The sequence below is a fragment of the Thamnophis sirtalis genome, unplaced genomic scaffold (assembly GCF_051295495.1).
Source record: "Thamnophis sirtalis isolate CommonGarterSnake01/CBP01778 unplaced genomic scaffold, rThaSir2_p1.2 scaffold_8, whole genome shotgun sequence".
Taxonomy (NCBI): Eukaryota; Metazoa; Chordata; class Lepidosauria; order Squamata; family Natricidae; genus Thamnophis; species Thamnophis sirtalis.
Genome location: NW_028261388.1, coordinates 49,836,038 through 49,855,312, shown reverse-complemented (window position 1 = coordinate 49,855,312; position 19,275 = coordinate 49,836,038). Strand labels below are relative to the sequence as shown.

Sequence of the window (19,275 nt, the reverse complement as noted above, 5' to 3'; positions counted from 1 at the left end):
GAGACAGAGAGGGAGGGGCGAGAGGCTGACTAGCCTCAATAGCAAAAGCTGTGTTTTGTTTTGTTAATCCCAAGCCGGCAGCCCCCCTGCAGCCTGGAAAAACACTGGGGGGGGGGAATATTCAGCCCGGCTGCTAAAGTGCAGCTCCCAATGGAGCCTCTAATCAGGTTACAGATTACCCCTGAAGACCTTCCAAGGGTGGGGGTGACTAGGCAAACGGCTAATGCAATGCAATACAATACTATGCAATACAATAGCAAAATGGGAAGGGACCTGCAGGTTTTCTAGCCCAATCCCCTGCCCAGGCAGGATATCCTATACCATTTCAGACAAATGGCTATCATTACTATAGTTGATTATGCTGACTCTGTAAACCACTTAGAGAGGGCTGAAAGCCCTATGAAGCGGTATATAAATCTAACTGCTATTGCTATTGTCATTGCCATCCAACAGCTTCTTACAAACTTCCACTGTTGGGGCTTTCACAACGTCTGGAGGCAGGTTGTTCCACTGATTAATTGTTCTAACTGTCAGGAAATTTCTCCTCAGTTCTAAGTTGCTTCTCTCCTTGATTAGTTTCCACCCATTGCTTCTTGTTCTGCACTCAAGTGCCTTGGAGGATAGTCGGGCAGCCTCTTCTCTGTGGCAACCCCAGAGATATTGGAACACTGCTATCACGTCTCCCCTAGTCCTTCTTTCCAGTAGACTAGACTTACCCAGTTCCTGCAATCGTTCTTCATAGGCTTTAGTCTCCAGTACCCTGATCCCCTCTGTTGCCTTTCTCTGCACTCTCCCTAGAGTCTCCACATCCCTTCTACATCATGGTGACCAAACTGAGTGTAGAATTCCAAGTGTGGCCTCCCAAGACCTTATAAAGTGGGATTAACACTTCATGGGAGCTAGATTCTATTCCTCTGTTTATGCTGCCAAAAACTGTGTTGCTCTTTCTGGCAGCTGTTGCACAACTGCTGACTCACATTAAAGGGGTTGTCCACTAGGACTCCTAGATCCCCTTCAGAGGCACTACTGTGGAGCAAGGTATTCTGTACCTGTGCACTTCACCTTCGTTGCCTAAAGGTAGACCTTACTTCATTGAATCTCATTTTCCTAGGCAGTGCCCAATGTTCAAGGGTATCAAGATCCTTCTGTATCTTTAGCCTGTACTTTGGAGTGTTGGCTATTCCTGCCAGTTTGGGGTCATCTGCAAACCTGATGAGTCCCCCCCCCCAAATCAGCATTTAACAAACAGAGAGCTAACCGTCATACCGGCTCCTTCTTAGGACCGCTTGAGACAACAGCAGTTCTTAAAGAAACAGTACTACTATCATGGCATATATTTTGCTAACCCAACTGTTAGCTTACACACCTAACACCCTCGTTCAAATCACTGATGAAGATGTTGAAGAGTACTGGGCTCAACACAGAGCCTTGGGGCACTCACTGCATTCTTCCCTCCATGAAGAGGCAGTTCCATCGAGAAGTACAGGTGTGTGCGGTTGGCCAACCAGTTACCAAGCCATCTGGTGTGACTATGTCTAACCCACATTCTTCTACTTTATCTAGCAGTAGGTTATGGTCTACCTTATCAGGACTTGCTGAAGTCCAAGTTAACTATATCAATGGCATTCCGATGGTCCACTAGGGTTGTCACCGTACCTAAGAAGGCAATATGGCTAGTCTGGTATGATCTGTTTTTAACAAACCCATGTTGGCTTTGGGCTCTTGAGCTGTTTTTCTCTTTTTCTGAAGGGGGGAATCACATCAGCAATTCTATAGTGGTTCTCCGGTACTCCAGGATCTCTGATAGATATAGTTTCAGTTGTTTGGAGATCTCGTCCGCCAGTTCCTTCAGATCCCTGGGGTGTAACCCACCCGGTCCTGGGAATTGGACTTTGCCTAAGATAGACAGGCTACCATTTCTTCCCTATCTCATCTTGGGTCCCTAATCTGAATTTGGGGCGCTGTTCTTGATAGGTTGGATTGTTTATCCCTTTGGGTAAAGACAGATGCCAAGCACGAGTTAAATAGTTCTGCCTTACCCCTGCTGCTTGTCAGCTTCGGGCCACTTTCTCCCAGCAAGGGACCAATCGTTTCCTTAATCTTTCTTGGTTTTATCAGGCGGGAAGATGCCCCCTTTTGTATTGTATTTTATTTTATTATTATTATTGTTGTTGTGGTTCTTGTTATTATTATTATTTTACCTTTGTGGCAGGCCTTTATTGTGAGCTTGGCTTCCCTCACTTCATCTTTACATGCACTCTAGTGGCCGCCCGTTAAACTCCGTCTGTGTTTACATTCAAAATATCTCTGCGCTAATCCTAGCCAGAGAATCATAGCACCCTTATGGCCGGGGGGGAAAAAGGGTCAGACAGGCTGGCCCCCATGCCAGAACCCACCACAAACTTAGAAAGTGGTGAGAGATCGCAGAAGCACCTCAGATAGCCTATGAATTTAGACAACATTCGCTGAGTGCAGACCATATAGCAGGGGTGGGGAGCATCTGAGCCGACTGGCTCAGCCGGACCAAGGGGACAATTTGGAGCGGAAGCTGCAGCCAACAATCTTCAAGGAGCTGGCAGAGTGCTTTGGACGCCTGGAGGTCGACTTATTCGCCACGCCCCTCAACGCCCAGCTCCTGAGGTTCTTCTCCAGGTACCAGACATGGGGGGGCTGAAGGGGCAGACGATCTACGAAGCCCCTGGCCCAGGGGTTGTCGGTATGCCTTGTCGGATTCCCAGGGTCATATGGGAAACCCTTTGGGAGGGGGCGGAAGGGGTTCTGTTGGCGCCTCACTGGCCCTGGAGGCTGTGGTTGCAGATCTCCAGTCGCTTCAGCGGAGAGGCCATGGAGAATCCCCCAGGAGGGGATATCCCTTAACCAGGGTCGCTGGAGCACCCAGACCTTCAATGGCTCCAGCTGACTGCTTAGCTCTTGAGCGGAGCATCCTGGGGAAAGACCTCTTCCCCCCAGGGTGATGCAGACTATCCAGACTGCCCGCATACCCTCCACAGAGCGTATCTATGGCTCCATGTGGCGGGCCTCTGCCTCATGGTGTAATTCCCTGGGGCACAATCCTAGCCAGGCCTCAGTGCCTCAGATTCTGGACCTCCTCCAGGCTGGACAGAGGGTTAGCTTCTAACACAATTAGGAGACAGGTTTCAGCCATCTCGCCAGTTCTCCTGCGTGGCAGGAGCCAGAGCTTGACTCACCATCCTATGGTCAGGCAATTCCTCAAGGGAGCTTCCAACCCCAAACCGCACACAGCATTCAGGTACCATTCCTGGGACTTACACAGGGTGGGGACGCTCCAATAGGCGCTCCATTTGAGCCTTTACGAACAATTTCCCTTAAGTTCCTGATTCTCACGGTGGCCTTTCTGGTGGCCATCTCCTCCGCCAGGCAGATATATGAACTGCAAGCTCTGTCCACCGGGGAGGATCTCTGCTTCTTCCACCAAGACAGAGTGGGGTTACGTCCTTCATCCCCAGGGTGGGCCCCTTCTTCCATCAAACCCGGGAACTGATTTGCCCAACTTCTGTCCAGACACTTCCCACCCGTTGGAAAAGAAGTGGTTCACTCTGGGCGTAAGGAGGGCTCTGAGGATTACCTCAGGAGAACCAGGCCAGACAGGAAATCCGAAGCTCTGTTTGTCTCCTTCCAAATAGGGGCCTAGGTAACAGGGTGACTTCCATCACAATAAGTAGGTGGTTGCAAACCTGCGTTGCCACTGCATACCAATCGCAGGGCTTACAGACACCAATCATATCACAGCTCACTCCATACGGAGCGCAGCCACGTCCAGGGCCTGGGCCACGCAGACAGCCCTGGCCGGAATCTGCAGGGCAGCCACGTGGGCTTTCCCCTCTCCCTTTGCTAGGAACTATAAACTGGACTCTTTTGCCTCAGCAGAAGCCTCTTTGGACGCAGGGCGTTGCAGGCGGTTCACAGGGCGGGGCCCACGCCTCAACTGGCATGAGCGGGGGACATGGGGCCTCTTGGGTCTCCCTCCCTAGGGACGTGCTGGCTTTGGTACGTCCCATTCTGGATACTCCTCCCCCCTCACTATGGAGAAAGGGCGTTGGCACTTACCTGATAGGCCTCTTCTCATAGTGGGGGGAGGAGTATCCAGTCCCCCCCCCCGACTATGTTTGTACGACTAAGTTTTATGTTCACGGTTTTATGAAGTTATATAAATATTGATGTTGAAGACGATAAAAGCTAAGAACTGAATTAAGAGTCTGGAGTGAATGGTGCAACGAGTCGGATGGAGCTCTTCGTCAAATCTGGGAGGGCCTGCTGGCCAGGGGGCGTTGCCCAAAGAGCTTATCTGACTCATCCAATCATGAGAGGACAAGGTCAACCCATTCTGGATACTCCTCCCCCCACTATGAGAAGAGGCATATCAGGTAAGTACCAACACCCTTTTTCTCAATTCTCACATGAGTCTACAGTCTCCGTCTAGAACTGGGAGAAGCCACCAGTGCATGATGATATTACAGATTGTAGACTCAGTCCAATTGGTTACTGGACAGAGCAAACCCAGTCTGGCTGCTGTTTCCACTTCAGAGAGAATGAGCGTATCAGGTAATGACCAACACCCAATCTAAATAAAAAACAATTATGTTACAGAAATATGTGGGAGTTGCAATAATGGGAGATATGAAAAAAGATTTTAGTAGCTTGATAAAATCAAGGAGGTTATGGAAGAAAAAATCCATATAAGACTTTTTGCAAAAACTCAAAGAATATTGAATAATGTATATGAAAAAATATTTTTTCAATTATTTTCAATGTCAAAGAGAAAAAGGATTGGTGAAGTGGTAGAGAAAATACAGACTAATTTTGATGGAAATAATAGCTTTCAAGTAAGTTAAAAGAGCTAAAGAAGGAACCTGTAAAAGAATGAATGGAATAAAAAGTAATTAAATGAGTAATCAAATTGAATTTGAATGTATTAAATTAGTTAGGGGGGGTTGGTTGGGTTGGTTGAGGGTTGGTGCTGTCTCTGGTTGGATCGTGTGGTTGATTTGGATCCTGAGGGGTTCATAGGCTGGTTGGATGTCAGTGTGTCTATTGATGGAATTGCTTATGGAGTACCAGGGTTCAATGAACTCACAAGTGTGGTGGGTGTAGTTTAGCCGTTGTTTTTTGTACTGCTCCAATCAAACAGGTGCTGCTTGATTCAGTGTGGGTAGAGATTAAGGATTTTTGATCGTGGCATTTGACTGACTGCCTGTGTTCATGGATCCAGGTTTTTAATTGATGTGATGTTTGTCCAACAATTGCAATTGTTACAGTTGATTTGTAGATTACACTGTTTCTTTCATCCTTCTGTATCTTTTGATTCTGGATAATTCCTGGTGGAGTGTGGCTGTGGGTTTGTGGGCTATTGCTATTCCTAGAGGTTGGAGAATTCTGGCTGTCCTTCACCCTCATCCTACAACTGAGCTACAGATACTCACCACTATTGCAAATATACAGGAATACTCTCAAATAATTGGGGTTTTGTCAATTGTAATCCATAAAAAAATTAAATAGTTTGGACTAAAACTAAGAACTGACTTCATTGTTTACCATTACTTCAATTCTGAAAAATAAGACATATTTGCCTCTCATGTTCAGGAAAAGGCCAGGAATAGAGAGGAATTATAAACACCATAACAGTTGAAAATATAAATGGCTTTTAAGCAGTGGGAATAAATTAGATGGTTTTAAAAGTAGAATTGTTCATTGTGCATCTGAATTGGTACCATGTAAATTCAACAATAAAATTGTAGGGTATTAAAAAGAAATCCAATTATGAGCTTTATGAATTGTTTAATTGCTGAACAAATTTACTAAAAAGGCATCAACATTTTTAATAAAAGTATAAAACAGTATATTCAAGTAAAATCTTACATAGGAACACTAGAATGAAAATCTTCCATCCAACTTTCAGGAGTCATAAGAACTAACCACTGCTGGCAGAGGAAACGCCAAATGGTAGAGTCAACAGTAAAAATAGAAGGGCCATAAGGAAAGGTGGATTTGGCTTACCTTTATGTAAATTGTTGGGGAAAACTATTGAATCTGAAGTTCAGTGTTTTAATAGCACTTAGAAAAAAATAATAGTAATACAATCTTAGTAGGTAATACGACAGTGTTGTGGGAATTAGTTTTTTAGCAGAGTGATGGCATTCAGGAAAAAACTGTCCTTGTGTCTAGTTGTTCCGGTGTACAGTGCCCTATAGCGTCGTTTTGAGGGTAGAAGTTGAAACAATTTATGTCCAGGGTGTGAGGGGTCTAGTTATTTTTACAGCCCTCTTTTTGACTTGGGCAGTATACAGTTCTTCGATGGAAGGCTGGTTGGTAGCAATTGTTTTTTCTGCAATTGTTTACTTCTTTTTATTTATGTTTAATAGCTGCATTAACATAGTTGATAGAGTAGAAATAGACCTTAGAAAAATGTATTCTCCAAATGTATTAACCTCTGCCTGTCTGCGCGATGACTGAGTTAGAATTTTCTTAGCCTGGGATCCTTCTGCTTTCAGTCATCGCGGATTGAGGTAACAGCGCAACAATACCTTTGGCTGCTAGTTGCAGCCCACAGAGCCAAAAGCCTAGCTAGAACAATGTGGGGCAGCCAGGAGCCTTGTTGGAGCAGCGTGGGCTAGCCTCAGTTCGTGCCAAGTCACTAATCCATTGACGCCATTTTGAATCACTGGCAGGGCCATTTTGTCATGAGGGAGCAGAAAGGGCAGCAAACAGCTTAGAGATCAAGCGGGGGCCATTGGTGGGGCTGCCATTGCCTGAGCATGCCCTAGACCTCGGCAGGAGATTGTAGTGTCCACACAGTGGTGCTAATTGAAGTCTTACTAAGGCTTTGCTCTTAGCTACAGGACACTCATCTGAGGTCTTCAATTGCAGGGCCTCTATCCGAAATCTCAATCACGTTCTGCAGAGCCTCAGCATCTATAACCAGAGCAGCAGAATCAATCGTAAGAGAGGTGGTGAGTTTGGCCCCTAAATCTACTCTCATAGCTCTTGGCAAGATGGCTGATCGCCAAACAGGGAAATCTTCCACGTCTCAGGCGTCCTCTAGCCACCAGGGGACACAGGGCTCCAAGAAGGCCAAGGCCAGCTCCAAGAAACCTTCCATAGCTTCCACCTCTAAAGGTGCTATAACAAGCAAGTCGGGCTGGAGGACAGGGAGGTCATTAGATGCCTTGAGAAGCAATTTGCAAAACCCCAAAAGGCTCTCAGAGGGCAGTTTCCCATAAGGCTGCCACCCTGCCCCAGCAAGCTGATGAGACCCAGATTTCTCTGCCTGAAAACCTAACTGATCCTCAGTTGCTCCAGCGTGCATGTTTTGAGGAGGACTTTACACCCTTTGCCTGCCTAGCTGCTTCAGGGGAAGATTACAATGATGTGCCACAGGAACCTGGGCCTTCGGCAGTGCATCAGGTCTCTGTGCTGCAGAAACTCAGGGTTCAGGTCTGAGCCAAGAGCTGCAAGATTACATCTCAGAGGCCATTATCCAGGGGGTTGAGGCAGCATTCTAACGTAGGAGCTTTCTGAACCCCACCTAATTGGAAACAGTTGCCCCCGTGAGAGGTTAGGTTTTTAGGGAACAGGAGGATCTGATATCCTTGAGTGAGATTCATTCTCCCAGGCCTTCAGGCCCTAGTGAGAATTCCTTAGAGTGAGAAGATGAATTTGCTGATCAAGACTTATCGGAGGACGAGGGTTTGGCCCTGGATAGACCTGCCTTCACTGGCCTTTTCAAACAAGTCCTTTTCAAATCCCTGCTTCATAAAGCAAAAGTTATTACCAATATAGGGGGTGCTAGTAGTTCCTCAGAACCTCCCAAAGATCCAAAAGATCAAAGTGAACCTCCAGCGAAACAGGATATAGTCCCTTCCTCTCAGTTGTTCATGGATGTGGTACAGCGTCAATGGATCCAACTAGGGGCTGTGGCGATGCCTAGTGGCAGTGACAAATGCAGTGCCCCATATCACCCTTTCCCATCTGTTGGGGAAGATTATTTCTTGCATCACAATCATGCCATGGGCATGTCTGCACACCCGACTGTTACAGTGGCTTCTCTTACCCCATCAGAGAGAACACAGAAGCAATTCCAACTCCAGGATACAGCTACCCCATACAGTACGCCAGTCACTCTTTTGGTGGACTTGCCAAACCGTAATGAAAGGCTCACTTTGCAAGGAGCTTGGCCTGGTTACAGTAACCTCAGACGCCAGCCTGTTCAGTTGGGGAGCCCATCTCCAGGGTCAACTCATGCAGGGCTGATGGTCGCAGGAGGAGTTAGAGAACAGTGTCAATTGGCTGATACTCAAGGCAGCCCACCTGACTCTTCATCAGTTCTGGAACCAGTTTACCAGCTAGCACGTTCTCTTCTTGACAGACAACGTGGCCACCAAGGCTCATGTGAATCATTAAGATGGGACTCACTCCAAAGCCATGATGCAGGAGGTTCACAGATCTGATCAGTCTATCAATCTTAAGTCCTTGGAAAATTCCCCAGGACATAGTCTCTCACAGCCAACAGGTGCTGGAGCACCCAGACCCTCAGTGACTCCAGTTAACCATCTGGCACTTGAGAGGAACATCCTAGAAAGGGGCAATTTCTCCACTCGTGTCATCCACACCATCCAGGCTGCTTGTCGAGAATCCACGAACCGTATCTACAGCGCCATCTTGACTGACTTTTGCATGTGATGGTCAGGCAGAGACGTCATTCCGATTTCAGCATCTATTCCTCACATACTAGACTTTCTACAGGAAGGACTCGACAAGGGGTTGTCACTAAACACATTGCTTCGACAGGTGGTGGCTTTGTCCACAATCCTAACAAGTGATTACACCTGACCTCTTTCTCAACATAGTCGAGTGCACAGCTTCTTGAAGGGAGCGGTGAATTTGCAGCCACTGGTCATTCACTGGTATCCATCATGGGAACTCTCTCTTGTCCTATAAGCACTAATTACATCACCATTTGAACCACTTAAAACAACAAGCCTAAAACTGCTGACCTTTAAGGTTGCATTCCTTGTGGCTGTCACCTTACCCAGGAGGATTTCAGAGCTAGCGGCTCTTTCTGTCTGCTCCGACCTCTGCATCATTTGGCCGGACATACTCATTCTTCACTTACATCCACCATTTTTCCCGATAGTGAACTCCTGGTTTCACAGGGCCCAGGAGGTCATTTTACCAGACTTTTGCCCTAACACCCAACATCCACTGAGAGGCAGTGGCATAAGCTGGATGTTAGGAGAGCAATTCAGCGATATATTAAGGGGACAGCTTCCTTTTGTCATTTTGTTTCATTCCAGTCCACTTCCATGGGCAAAACGGTGTCACCATCCACTATTGGCAGATGGCTGAAGGCCTGCATTGCGATGGCATACGAGCACCAGTCTAGGAGGGTACCAGGTCAAATTACAGCACACTCCACGAGGAGTGCAGCAATCACAGCAGCTTGGGCCACTCAAGCATCGGTAGACAGAAATTTGTAGAGTGGCTACTTAGTCCTCGCCTTCACCATTTATCAAACATTACAAGATGGACTCCTTCGCCTCAGCTGAGGCGTTGTTTGGGCGGAGGGTGCTTCAGAGAGTTCACTCAGCTGAGGGGACCCTGGATCAGCCTGACTCCCACCCTTGAGACTCATTGTAGCATTAGGGTCCCGAGGCTGAAGGTGAAAGAATGTAATCCACCCACGGATAGCTGAACCAACAGAAGTTTATTGAGCAAAGCATTCCATGGACAGCAGAATCAACAGCAGAATCAACAGCAAAATTATTAATCGTGAAACATCATTCTTATAGTTTTGCAGCTTCTTAGTCCTCACCTACTTTACGTGTTATTTCATTATTGGTTAACAAGTCTCCAAGGCACAATAATTGATTAGTCATTACATCATTGGTGTTCGTGAGAATGTAAATGTTCTCACACACTGAATGAATCAAGTGTTATACATTCAAATGAGTGAATGTTACGGGTTTATTACATTGTATCATCCCGTGCCCTTGTTCATTCCTGGGAAACACACTGCAACAGCAAAGAATTGCTGACAAGCAAAGATTTGCTGCAGATTGCTGCAGTTTGTACTTACACGTGTAACCTCAGTTCTAAGGACCATCTAGATGATTCACTGTAAAAACCCTACATTTCCTCGCTTTATGTTTTTAATGATGAAACGAGATTTTTCAAGAGCACGCATTTGAATCACATTCAAAGTAGGTGCAAGAGACTTACGAAACATGGCAAAAAATGAAGGAACACATTGCATACAGCAACAACAAAGTATAAGTAATGCGATTATGTTCACACCATAGAAAAACAATTGTTTTAACCAACAATTATCAGGTAACCAATTAGTTAATCAAGCATAAGGAGAAAATTCATCATGTACATTATTTTTTATAGAAGCTTATAAATTAGTTAATTCATCTTCAATAGTTTTATTAAGTGAATGAAAATGCACAGCAAAAGCACGTTGACCAACTAAGGTACAAAATCCACCTTGACGAGCTAACAAATAATTATAGAAAAGTATTGTTGAATTAAATCTTGATTAAGTTCTTCAATTTCATTTTGCAAATCTCTAATAATTGCAACAGTAGCATTAATAGATTTCTCCAATCGATATGTGAGACCTAAAATAGAATGTCTATTTTCTTGAGCTATTATTCCTGGGTATGATCCCAAAGTAATAGTTCCAGTTATGGCTCCAACTAATGCACGTCCAAAAGTAGGCAATGAAGAAAATTGAGTATCAATAATGACTTCATCAAAACATTTTGATCCCAAGGCTGCATGTCTTTTTCGAGTTGATAAACTTCCGGAAACACCTATTTGGACAGGTAAAGACAAATATCCAATGGCAGCACATTGATAGTTCTGAGGGTTTACGTTAGTTGCATATTTATCAAAGAAAAATCACATTGCAGGATCTTTCAATTGCCATCCAGCACAGATTGATCCACCTGTTCCAATATTAGAAGAGTCAGTTTGAAAAATAGGAAAATTTTCAGGATACATATTAGGTATAGTGTTACGACCTTGTGATATTTTAATAGTACCACATAACCAATATTTCTGAGTACAATGACTATAATTCCCTACTTTATCTAAAATACGTTTAGCTTTTGGGTAATCAGACCGTTGATTAAACCAATTATGACGAGCATTACAACAAAAACATAAGTCTCTAGTAAACTGATTAATCCAAATTTAATTCCATATAACTAAATTTAATTCATGTGGAGGAGTAGAGAATAACCAGGAAGAAGAAATATATTGAAGTTGTGAAACAATGAAAGCAGATTAATTAATTAGATTAGGAATAAAAGCAACTTGACCAAGAGCCATAGGAGGTTCATATATTGAGCATGACGAATCCAAAGATTAGGACTAAGAGAAAAAGCAGGAGTTGTCTCAAAGTTAGTAGAAACTGGAGAAAAAAAACAAAAGAAAAAACAATACATAAGAAAAAAGAATTTTTTCAATTGAGGTTGATCTTCAATGTGATTCCAAGGCAAGATTGGAGGACGTTGCATCCTTGGATCTTTCATTCGTTTTTCCATGATAAGGATGAACACACCGGTCTGGAATCCACACAGCTTGCTTTGTTTGCAGATCTTCAATTGCAGCGTAACCATGACCCAATTGCAGCGTAACCACGACCAACTTATAACCTGAGGTCGTGGAACAGGATAAATTGACTGGAATGTCTTAAAAGGAATCTAAAAAAGTTAAGTAATTCCATGCATAAAGAGCAATAGAGATCAATTTTTGAATCTTTCTCAAATTAAATGGCCCAGATTCAGTTTTTACTAATTTAGTTAATGTAGCTTTGAATGTGCTATGAGCTCGCTCAATTATAGCTTGCCCTTGAGAATTGTAAGGAATTCCATGTATCAATTGAATGTTCCATTGTTGACAAAAAGAATTAAAGTCCTTGCTAGTATACGCTGGACCACTGTCAGTTTTTAATTGAATTGGTCGGCCCATTATGGAAAAAGCAGAAAGGCAATAAGACGTTGCATCAAAAGTGCGCTCATGTCTAGCAGCAGTGACCCATAGAAAATGAGAATATGTATCAATGGATGCATGTAAATAAGTGTATGGTTTAAAGGTAGCAAATTGTGTGACATCCATTTGCCAAATTTGATTAGCTTTTGTTCCTTGAGGATTTACTCCCATAGGAAAAGGAACAGCAAATTGTTGACAAGAAGTACATCCTCGAACAATGTCACGAGCCTGAGATATAGGAACAGAAAATTGTTTAGCCAAAGATTTAGCATTTTGATGAAAATATGAATGACTAGCAACAAGATCTGAAAAAAGAGTTGTGACTTCTTTGAGAGTCTCATCAGCTTGTCTATTTCCTTCCATCAAAGAATTTTGAAAAGGAGAATGGCTCCTAATGTGCTCAATATATAAAGGAAAGACACGTTCTTCCAAAACATGTTTTAAAGATAAAAATAAAGACAAAAGATTCAAGAGAAACAGCACAATAAGCATAAGGAAAAGATTGCATTGCAAGAAAAAATATTTGGTATCAACAATCAAGTTAAGAGGCTGATCAGAAAATAATCTCAAAGGCAAAATAACTGCAGCCAACTCAGAACATTGAGCAGATGTCTGAACAGAAGTGAATTTAGAAAACTATTGTTGACCATCCGTCCAACCACAACTCCACAAGTAGGTGATCCATCTCTGAACACTGTTAAAGCTTCAGGAAGAGGAGAACAAGTAAAAATAGAATAAAATGAAAGATTCAATATATTTGTAATAACTATTCTATTCTATTTACCACCCAGAGACCTATAAGATCGCACAGATTAGGCCTCCTCCGGATTCCATCTGCCAGCCAATATCGGCTGGCGACCCCCCCAGGGGAGGGACTTCTCTGTAGCTGCTCCGGCCCTATGGAACGATCTCCCCGTGGAGATCCGGACCCTCACTACTTTCCTGGCCTTCCGCAAAGTGATTAAGACCTGGCTCTTCCAGCAGGCCTGGGGCTGTTGATTTATCCAGCCCCATTTTATGTTATGAATGTTGTATGATTTTAATGTCTGTACTTTTTAATTTTTATATGTTCCCCCTCCCTGCTTTATCTGTAAGCCGCCCTGAGTCTCTCGAGAGTGGGTGGCATACAAGTCTTAATAAACATAAACATAAACGTAATCTTTAGGTAAAGAATATTGAATATCATCAAGATAGTGTGAAAAGGCAATTTGATATCAATCAGAAACAGTCATTAAATGTTCATGTTCAAGTTTAGTACAAGTGAAAGCTATTCTGCCCAGGTCATGACGTATTAATTGCAAAGATCTTCGTCGTGCTTTCATAATCAATTCTTCTAAAGCCTGTTGATAAGGAAAAATATTTCTAGGAGGAGAAGCAGACAAATTCAACCATTCATGAATATGAATCACCTTTTCATCCAAAATAGAATAAAGACAACCAGTAGGTAAAGGTGAAGTAGGAAGAATTGCTAACCATAATTTCTTAGCTATAGAAACAATTCTATCAACATATCTCAGTTTAAGTTTAGTTAAAATGTCCTGGAGACATTTCTTTTGCAAAACAGTAAGCGAAACCAGATCTCCAGGATGCTTGGAACCTTTTAATAGAGAAAAAAGGTAACATTTCTTCTGTAGAAATTTTAAAATATGCACAGGCCCATTGATTGTACCTAAAAGTTTTTGCCATTGAACCACTTTAAGTTCAGGTAAGATAGGAATGAAAGAAGATTGTAAAACTTTAAACCCTAACTATGAATATGGTTCAGAACATTGTATTTTTTCAGGAAAAACAAACACATCCTGTTTAATAAGAAAGGACAGGCTAAAAGTTACTTTTGCACTTAGGGAATTCTGGCTTTACATAGCACCCATAGTGATGTTGATAGATTATACCTGCCTTGCAGACATAGAGGCAGATGGTTACTTTAAGTCAAACAAGCTGTCAACGAAAAAAAGTATATATTGGCTGATTATGTAAAAGGTAGCCAAGAACAAGCATTGATGCAAGTTAAAAAATGGAACTTACTGCATGTGCAGGGAAACAAAACTTGAATATCAAAAAATGTAATAAAAAATAGTGACAAAGAAAAGCAATACATGGTCATTCCAAAGGTGCTTTCCAAAAGGCATCTGGATGTTCTTGGTTTTTTTCCTCTTCAAAATGTTTTGCGTCTGAACTGAACTGAAAAACCTTCCTGGATGAGAAGCAAAATGTTTTCAAAAGAAAGAAAACCCCAGTCCAGTTGCCTTTTGGAAAGCATCTTTGGGACAAGCATCACCTGGATGATTGAGAATCTCCCTAGGCATTACATGGGCCATTTTTGCAAACAACAACAACAAACGAGGGGAAAGTAGATAAGGATGAAACTTGGAAATGACTTACAATTGGAAACTTTAAAAAAAAAAAAAGGAAGGCTTGATTTTGGTTGTTCAAGCTATTTGAAATAATGGCTGGCATTGAAAAATTACCAAATGATTTGAGGTGCAGATTGTGCAAAGAAGCAGAAGAAACAGTAGATCATATATTAAGCTGATGCAAGAGTGTCATAGAAACTGGTTATAAATAATATAACACAGTTGCCAAAATGATGCACTGCAGCATTTATAAAAATTGCCATGTTCCAGTAATGAAAAATTGGTGGGAAAATATAGTTGCAAAAGTAGTTGAAAATGACCAGGTTAAAATATTTCTGAATACAATTTTTTTGGCTTATATCACATCGAATTTAACTGTGATTGAAAAGAAGAATTGGATAATTATGGATAATCAATGTGGCAATACCAGGGAATAATAGATTATAAGACAAAGTATTGGAGAAGATCATAAAATATCAAGATCTGAAAATTGAACTTGAAAGAATATGGCATAAACCAGCCACTGTGGTCCCAGTGGTTATCCGCTTACTGGGTGCCATACCAAAAAGACCTTGGATGGCACGTAGATAATTTGCACATTGATAAAATTTACATCTGTCAATTACAAAAGTCTACACTGCTTGGATCACACATATACTAATCTGATGCATTATGACATCTTAGCTTCTTGTGAAGAACTTGATGCATATCAAAGCCAATACCAGCTAAAGAAGTGGCAACTGTGATTTCACATTGTTGTGCATATCATAATCATAATATTACTACCAGACCCTTTATCTTGTATGCACGAAAAACATACAGAACCTGAAATTTTCGTTGAGCTATGGAATGTGTGTTATATGGTGTGAGTTATGGGTATTAGATGAAAATCCTGACCCTACTCTTGGAAGTTCTGAGGAGCTGTATAGGATGGAACAGGTTCAGGGTGAATCTTAGCAAATGGAAATGCTGTTGATGTGGATACCTTGTAGGTTTCAGTTAACACCCTATGTGGGATTTTACCTCTCCTGAAAGAGGAAATCCAGCCATTATTTACAATGTGGTAAAATTTGTTTTTGGACTTGGTTTGGTAGTATATAAATGGTATCAGTATAATATATAATTTATATGCTTGTCTTGGGCTGTAATAAGATACTTACTTTTCTACCAGTTTTCCTCTATCTTGACTTCAATATTAGTATATGCTAAACACTTAGACTTTTTTCTCTAGATCTTAAGTTTTTTTAAAATTAAGAATATTTTGTATTATATTGTATTATTTGTACTATATCTGGGATATTCGAAGGGTAGCATGAAATAAATGTTCAGTTTTTAGCTCTTTTTCTTTTTTTCTAACTCAAAATTCATTTGAGCTCATTAATGAAAGAATTTTTTAAATAAGAAACAGTATATGGCACCAATATATCTTTGAGGATGGTACAAGGTCATTTTAGCCCATTGTGTAACTATTCTATTATATGTAGTTACTTTTAGGAGGAACTAGTGATTCTAAATATCTTGTCCATTTAACTTGTTCAATGAAATCATTAAGTGCTATCTGCATACATTTGGTTCTGTGCTTCTCTCCTTTTTTTTTTTAGTAGGTGCAAGTATTGACAATTTTTAGGCTTCCTTGTTTTCTGTCATTTTATCTGCTGCTATTGAGGAGGAACTTGAAAATCAACACTCCTTAGCAGTTTTCCTTTACTTTCTTGACAATATAATTGATTTTGGCATATTTCTAAAATAGAACACGCTTTTATCCTAATGAGTTAAATGTTTATTTATAATGGAGTGGTAATATATAGTATTACAAAGTAATAAACTTTTCATGAAAGTAGAGAACAGTCTTATTGAGATATTAAGATTCCAAATCAGAATAAATGGTTTTATAATTTTAGAATGATTACATAGTGTAGTAAATAACATATTTCTTTATCTAGAAATATTGAATTTTTAATTTTGTTACATTTTTTTAGCTCTTCTCATTGATGGAGATGAAGCCTCCAATTTCTCGTGCAAAGATGATTCTCATCACTAAAGCTGCCATTAAAGCTATTAAGGTAACTTAATAAAGAATATTTTTTCTATCATAGGCAAAATTGGCTTATCATAGCAAAATATAAGATTTGTAGTATTTTATTATGTTCTTTTATATGTAAAGCAAGAGTTTGTTCATTTTCATTATTTTTCAAATCTTGAATATTTGGATTCATCTTTTTAATATGTATTCTTCATGGTATGTGTAAAGCTCTTTTAAAAATTTAATTTAAATTTAATGTTAAATCTGAACTGATGTTTAAAGAATTCTATAATTCCTAAAAGGTTCCATCTTGCTTTTAATTATAATTGTAGTGCTCTGCAATTTATACCTGTAAAAATGAAATAGTATTTTTCTATATATTTTATGGAATGAAAAAAAACCCAAATAAAATAAATTTAATTTTTCCTTTCAGCTATACAAACATGTAGTCCAAATTGTAGAGAAGTTTATTAAAAAGGTAAGTGGAATTACGTAACTCAAAATAAGTTGTAAAGACTCAGTAGTTTTCTCCATATTAACATTTTGTCACATATAACATCTGAGAAAGGATATTGAACAGATCATGGAATTATTTTATTTCCTAGGTTTTGTGGAGGCTGGCAGTGTAGAGTGAGGTTAAACCTTTTCCCTTAACAATTCTGATCTGGTTTGAAGTGGAATAGTTTAGTCTACACCCTGTCAGCATTCTGTTTGGGTGGATGGAAAAACTGGTCAAATAAATGCCACTATTCCACCAATAGGAACATTCAGCTTACCTCCAGTCCTGCTTACCATGTAGGATTGTATGTAACCTTTGCAATAGGGAAGGCTTTAAGAAGATCTAATCCTCATTGTTTCTGTTTTTTTGATCTTTAGGTGTGCTTTTAGTGGTTTTTAATAACATTTTAATGACAGTTCATTTTAATATTTTATCTATTTTTCACTTGTTTTTATCATTTGTGAGCTGTCCAGAGTCACCTTGTAGAGGAGATGGGCAGCATAGAAATTTAATAAATAAAATAAATAGACTCTATCCATATCAAGGAAAATAATAGACAAGAGGACAAGATATTTGAATAAGAGGTAGAATGTGAAAATACTTGAAATTAAACTGAAAAGTTTAAGAGAGGGACAATTGGTCATGTATGACTTTTGTATTTTGTTTAAAATTCCACCACAGGTGATCCTATAGCAATGATGGCAAACCTTTTTGTAAAGGCATGCTAAAATTGTGCATGTGTGTGCTATTGTGTGTGCACATGTGCCAATACCCACAATTCAATGCACCCCTCCCACCTGCGCATGTGTGCGCAGCCCCCATGCATGTGTATGCGACACTCCGCCCCACAGGGAAGGGAGTTTTCACCCTCCTCAGGCTCTGGAAGCTTTCCTGAAGCCTGGGGAGGGTGAAAATGGCTCCCCCCCCAGGCACTTTGGAAGCCAGAAATGGATCCAGCTTCCAGAGGGCATTTTCACCCTCTCCAGGCTTCAGGAAAGCCTCTGGAGCCTGGGGAGGGCAGAAACGGTCTCCCCCAGCCCTCCAGAAGGCCAAAAATCAACGCTGGAGCTGCTAGCAATGCCAGCAAATATGGCTCCGCGTGCCATCTGTGGCATGTGTGCCATATGTTCGCCATCATGGTCCTATAGTCTCCAAGTTAGAAACTCAGATACAGAATCATAGCCCATTGCAAAGAACTAGTGATGTTGGTTTCTCAGAAAGTAGGTGCATCAAAGCAACACATTGTCCATGGAGAAATGAGACAGCAGGTAGTGAAACAAAAGAGGACACTATAGTTCGGAGAGAGTGACCTAGGCACTAGGAGAAATTACTGGAAATATAGAAACATGATTTTGGGCATCATTTTGAAACCCTTAAATATGCTAGAAGCTCATGCATAAGAAAGGAATATTTTCTCCTGTGTGCTGCTCCGGGAATCCAATCACGGGTTAACTTAGCCTTCTAGCCTTGAGACTGAGTATGCAAATTTCAAAGTTACGCCTCCTCTGACTGGACTTCCGTTTCCTTTTCAGTTCTATTACTCAGTCCAAAGCCTACGAGACTTATTTTCAACGCTCTCTTGATTAATTGCTAATTTTTCAAGGTTAATGATGAATTTACTTGATTTTCACTGTGGATTTCTTGCTGGATTGGAGGTAAAGCGGCAGATTGCTGCCAGCCGATTCCTCCCTCGCTATTTCCCTTAAAGGGATATCGGATCGCTACAGCTGGAGTGGGGCGTTCTCCGCCTGCCCTCCCTTAACTTCAGCGCGCAAGGAAGCTGAGTCTCCCAGCGCTGCCCTCCACGCCGGATAGCACCCGCCCGCGAGCGCGGTCAGATCCGAGGCTGTGGCTTGTCGGAGCGGTCTCCCCCCCTCCCCGCCTCCCTCCTTTGTGCCCTCGCTGGAGCGGCTGCCGGAGGATTACATGAATCGGCTGTTTGGGAATTTCCCCTGCGGTTTCTTTGAATTTCGCGCCTTTGATGCCGGTGACCTTATTTGGAAGCGCTTTTCACGCATGCGCAGTAATGCCTGGGATGAGAAGGCAGATTTTGCCCGCGCGCTTGAGTTTGCGCGCTGCTTCCGCCCCTCCCTTTTCCCTCACTCGAGTTTGCTGACTCAGGGAGGAGGTCGCTTCTCTTGGTCTCTGCTTCCACATGGCGTTCTTGGCGAGTGCTTTCAATTGCATTCCTTTGTTTCGCTGATTGAGCTCTTTCAAATTCATATCATGGCTGATCAATCGGTATTGCAAGGTACTGTCCGGCCAGTTTCTGAGCCCCGCTCCCCTGGCGAGGGAGGGGCCAGCCCTGGGCCTAGTAGGGCCGCGACCAGGGCCTCTACTAGCAGGCCTCGAGCCTCATCTAC

At 41.9% G+C, this 19,275-nt stretch overlaps 1 protein-coding gene across 4 annotated transcripts in view; it reads left to right on the top strand.

Annotated features, from left to right (window-relative positions):
- The window catches only part of SCAF4 (SR-related CTD associated factor 4), an 84,169-nt gene that overhangs the window by 13,475 nt on the left and 51,419 nt on the right, over positions 1 to 19,275 (top strand). For all 4 annotated transcript variants that reach the window (XM_087721591.1, XM_087721590.1, XM_087721592.1 and 1 more), the window contains exons 2-3: positions 16,370 to 16,453; positions 16,847 to 16,891. In XM_087721591.1, the coding sequence (XP_087577717.1) occupies positions 16,370 to 16,453; positions 16,847 to 16,891 (129 nt within the window). The remainder of the gene's footprint in view (positions 1 to 16,369; positions 16,454 to 16,846; positions 16,892 to 19,275) is intronic.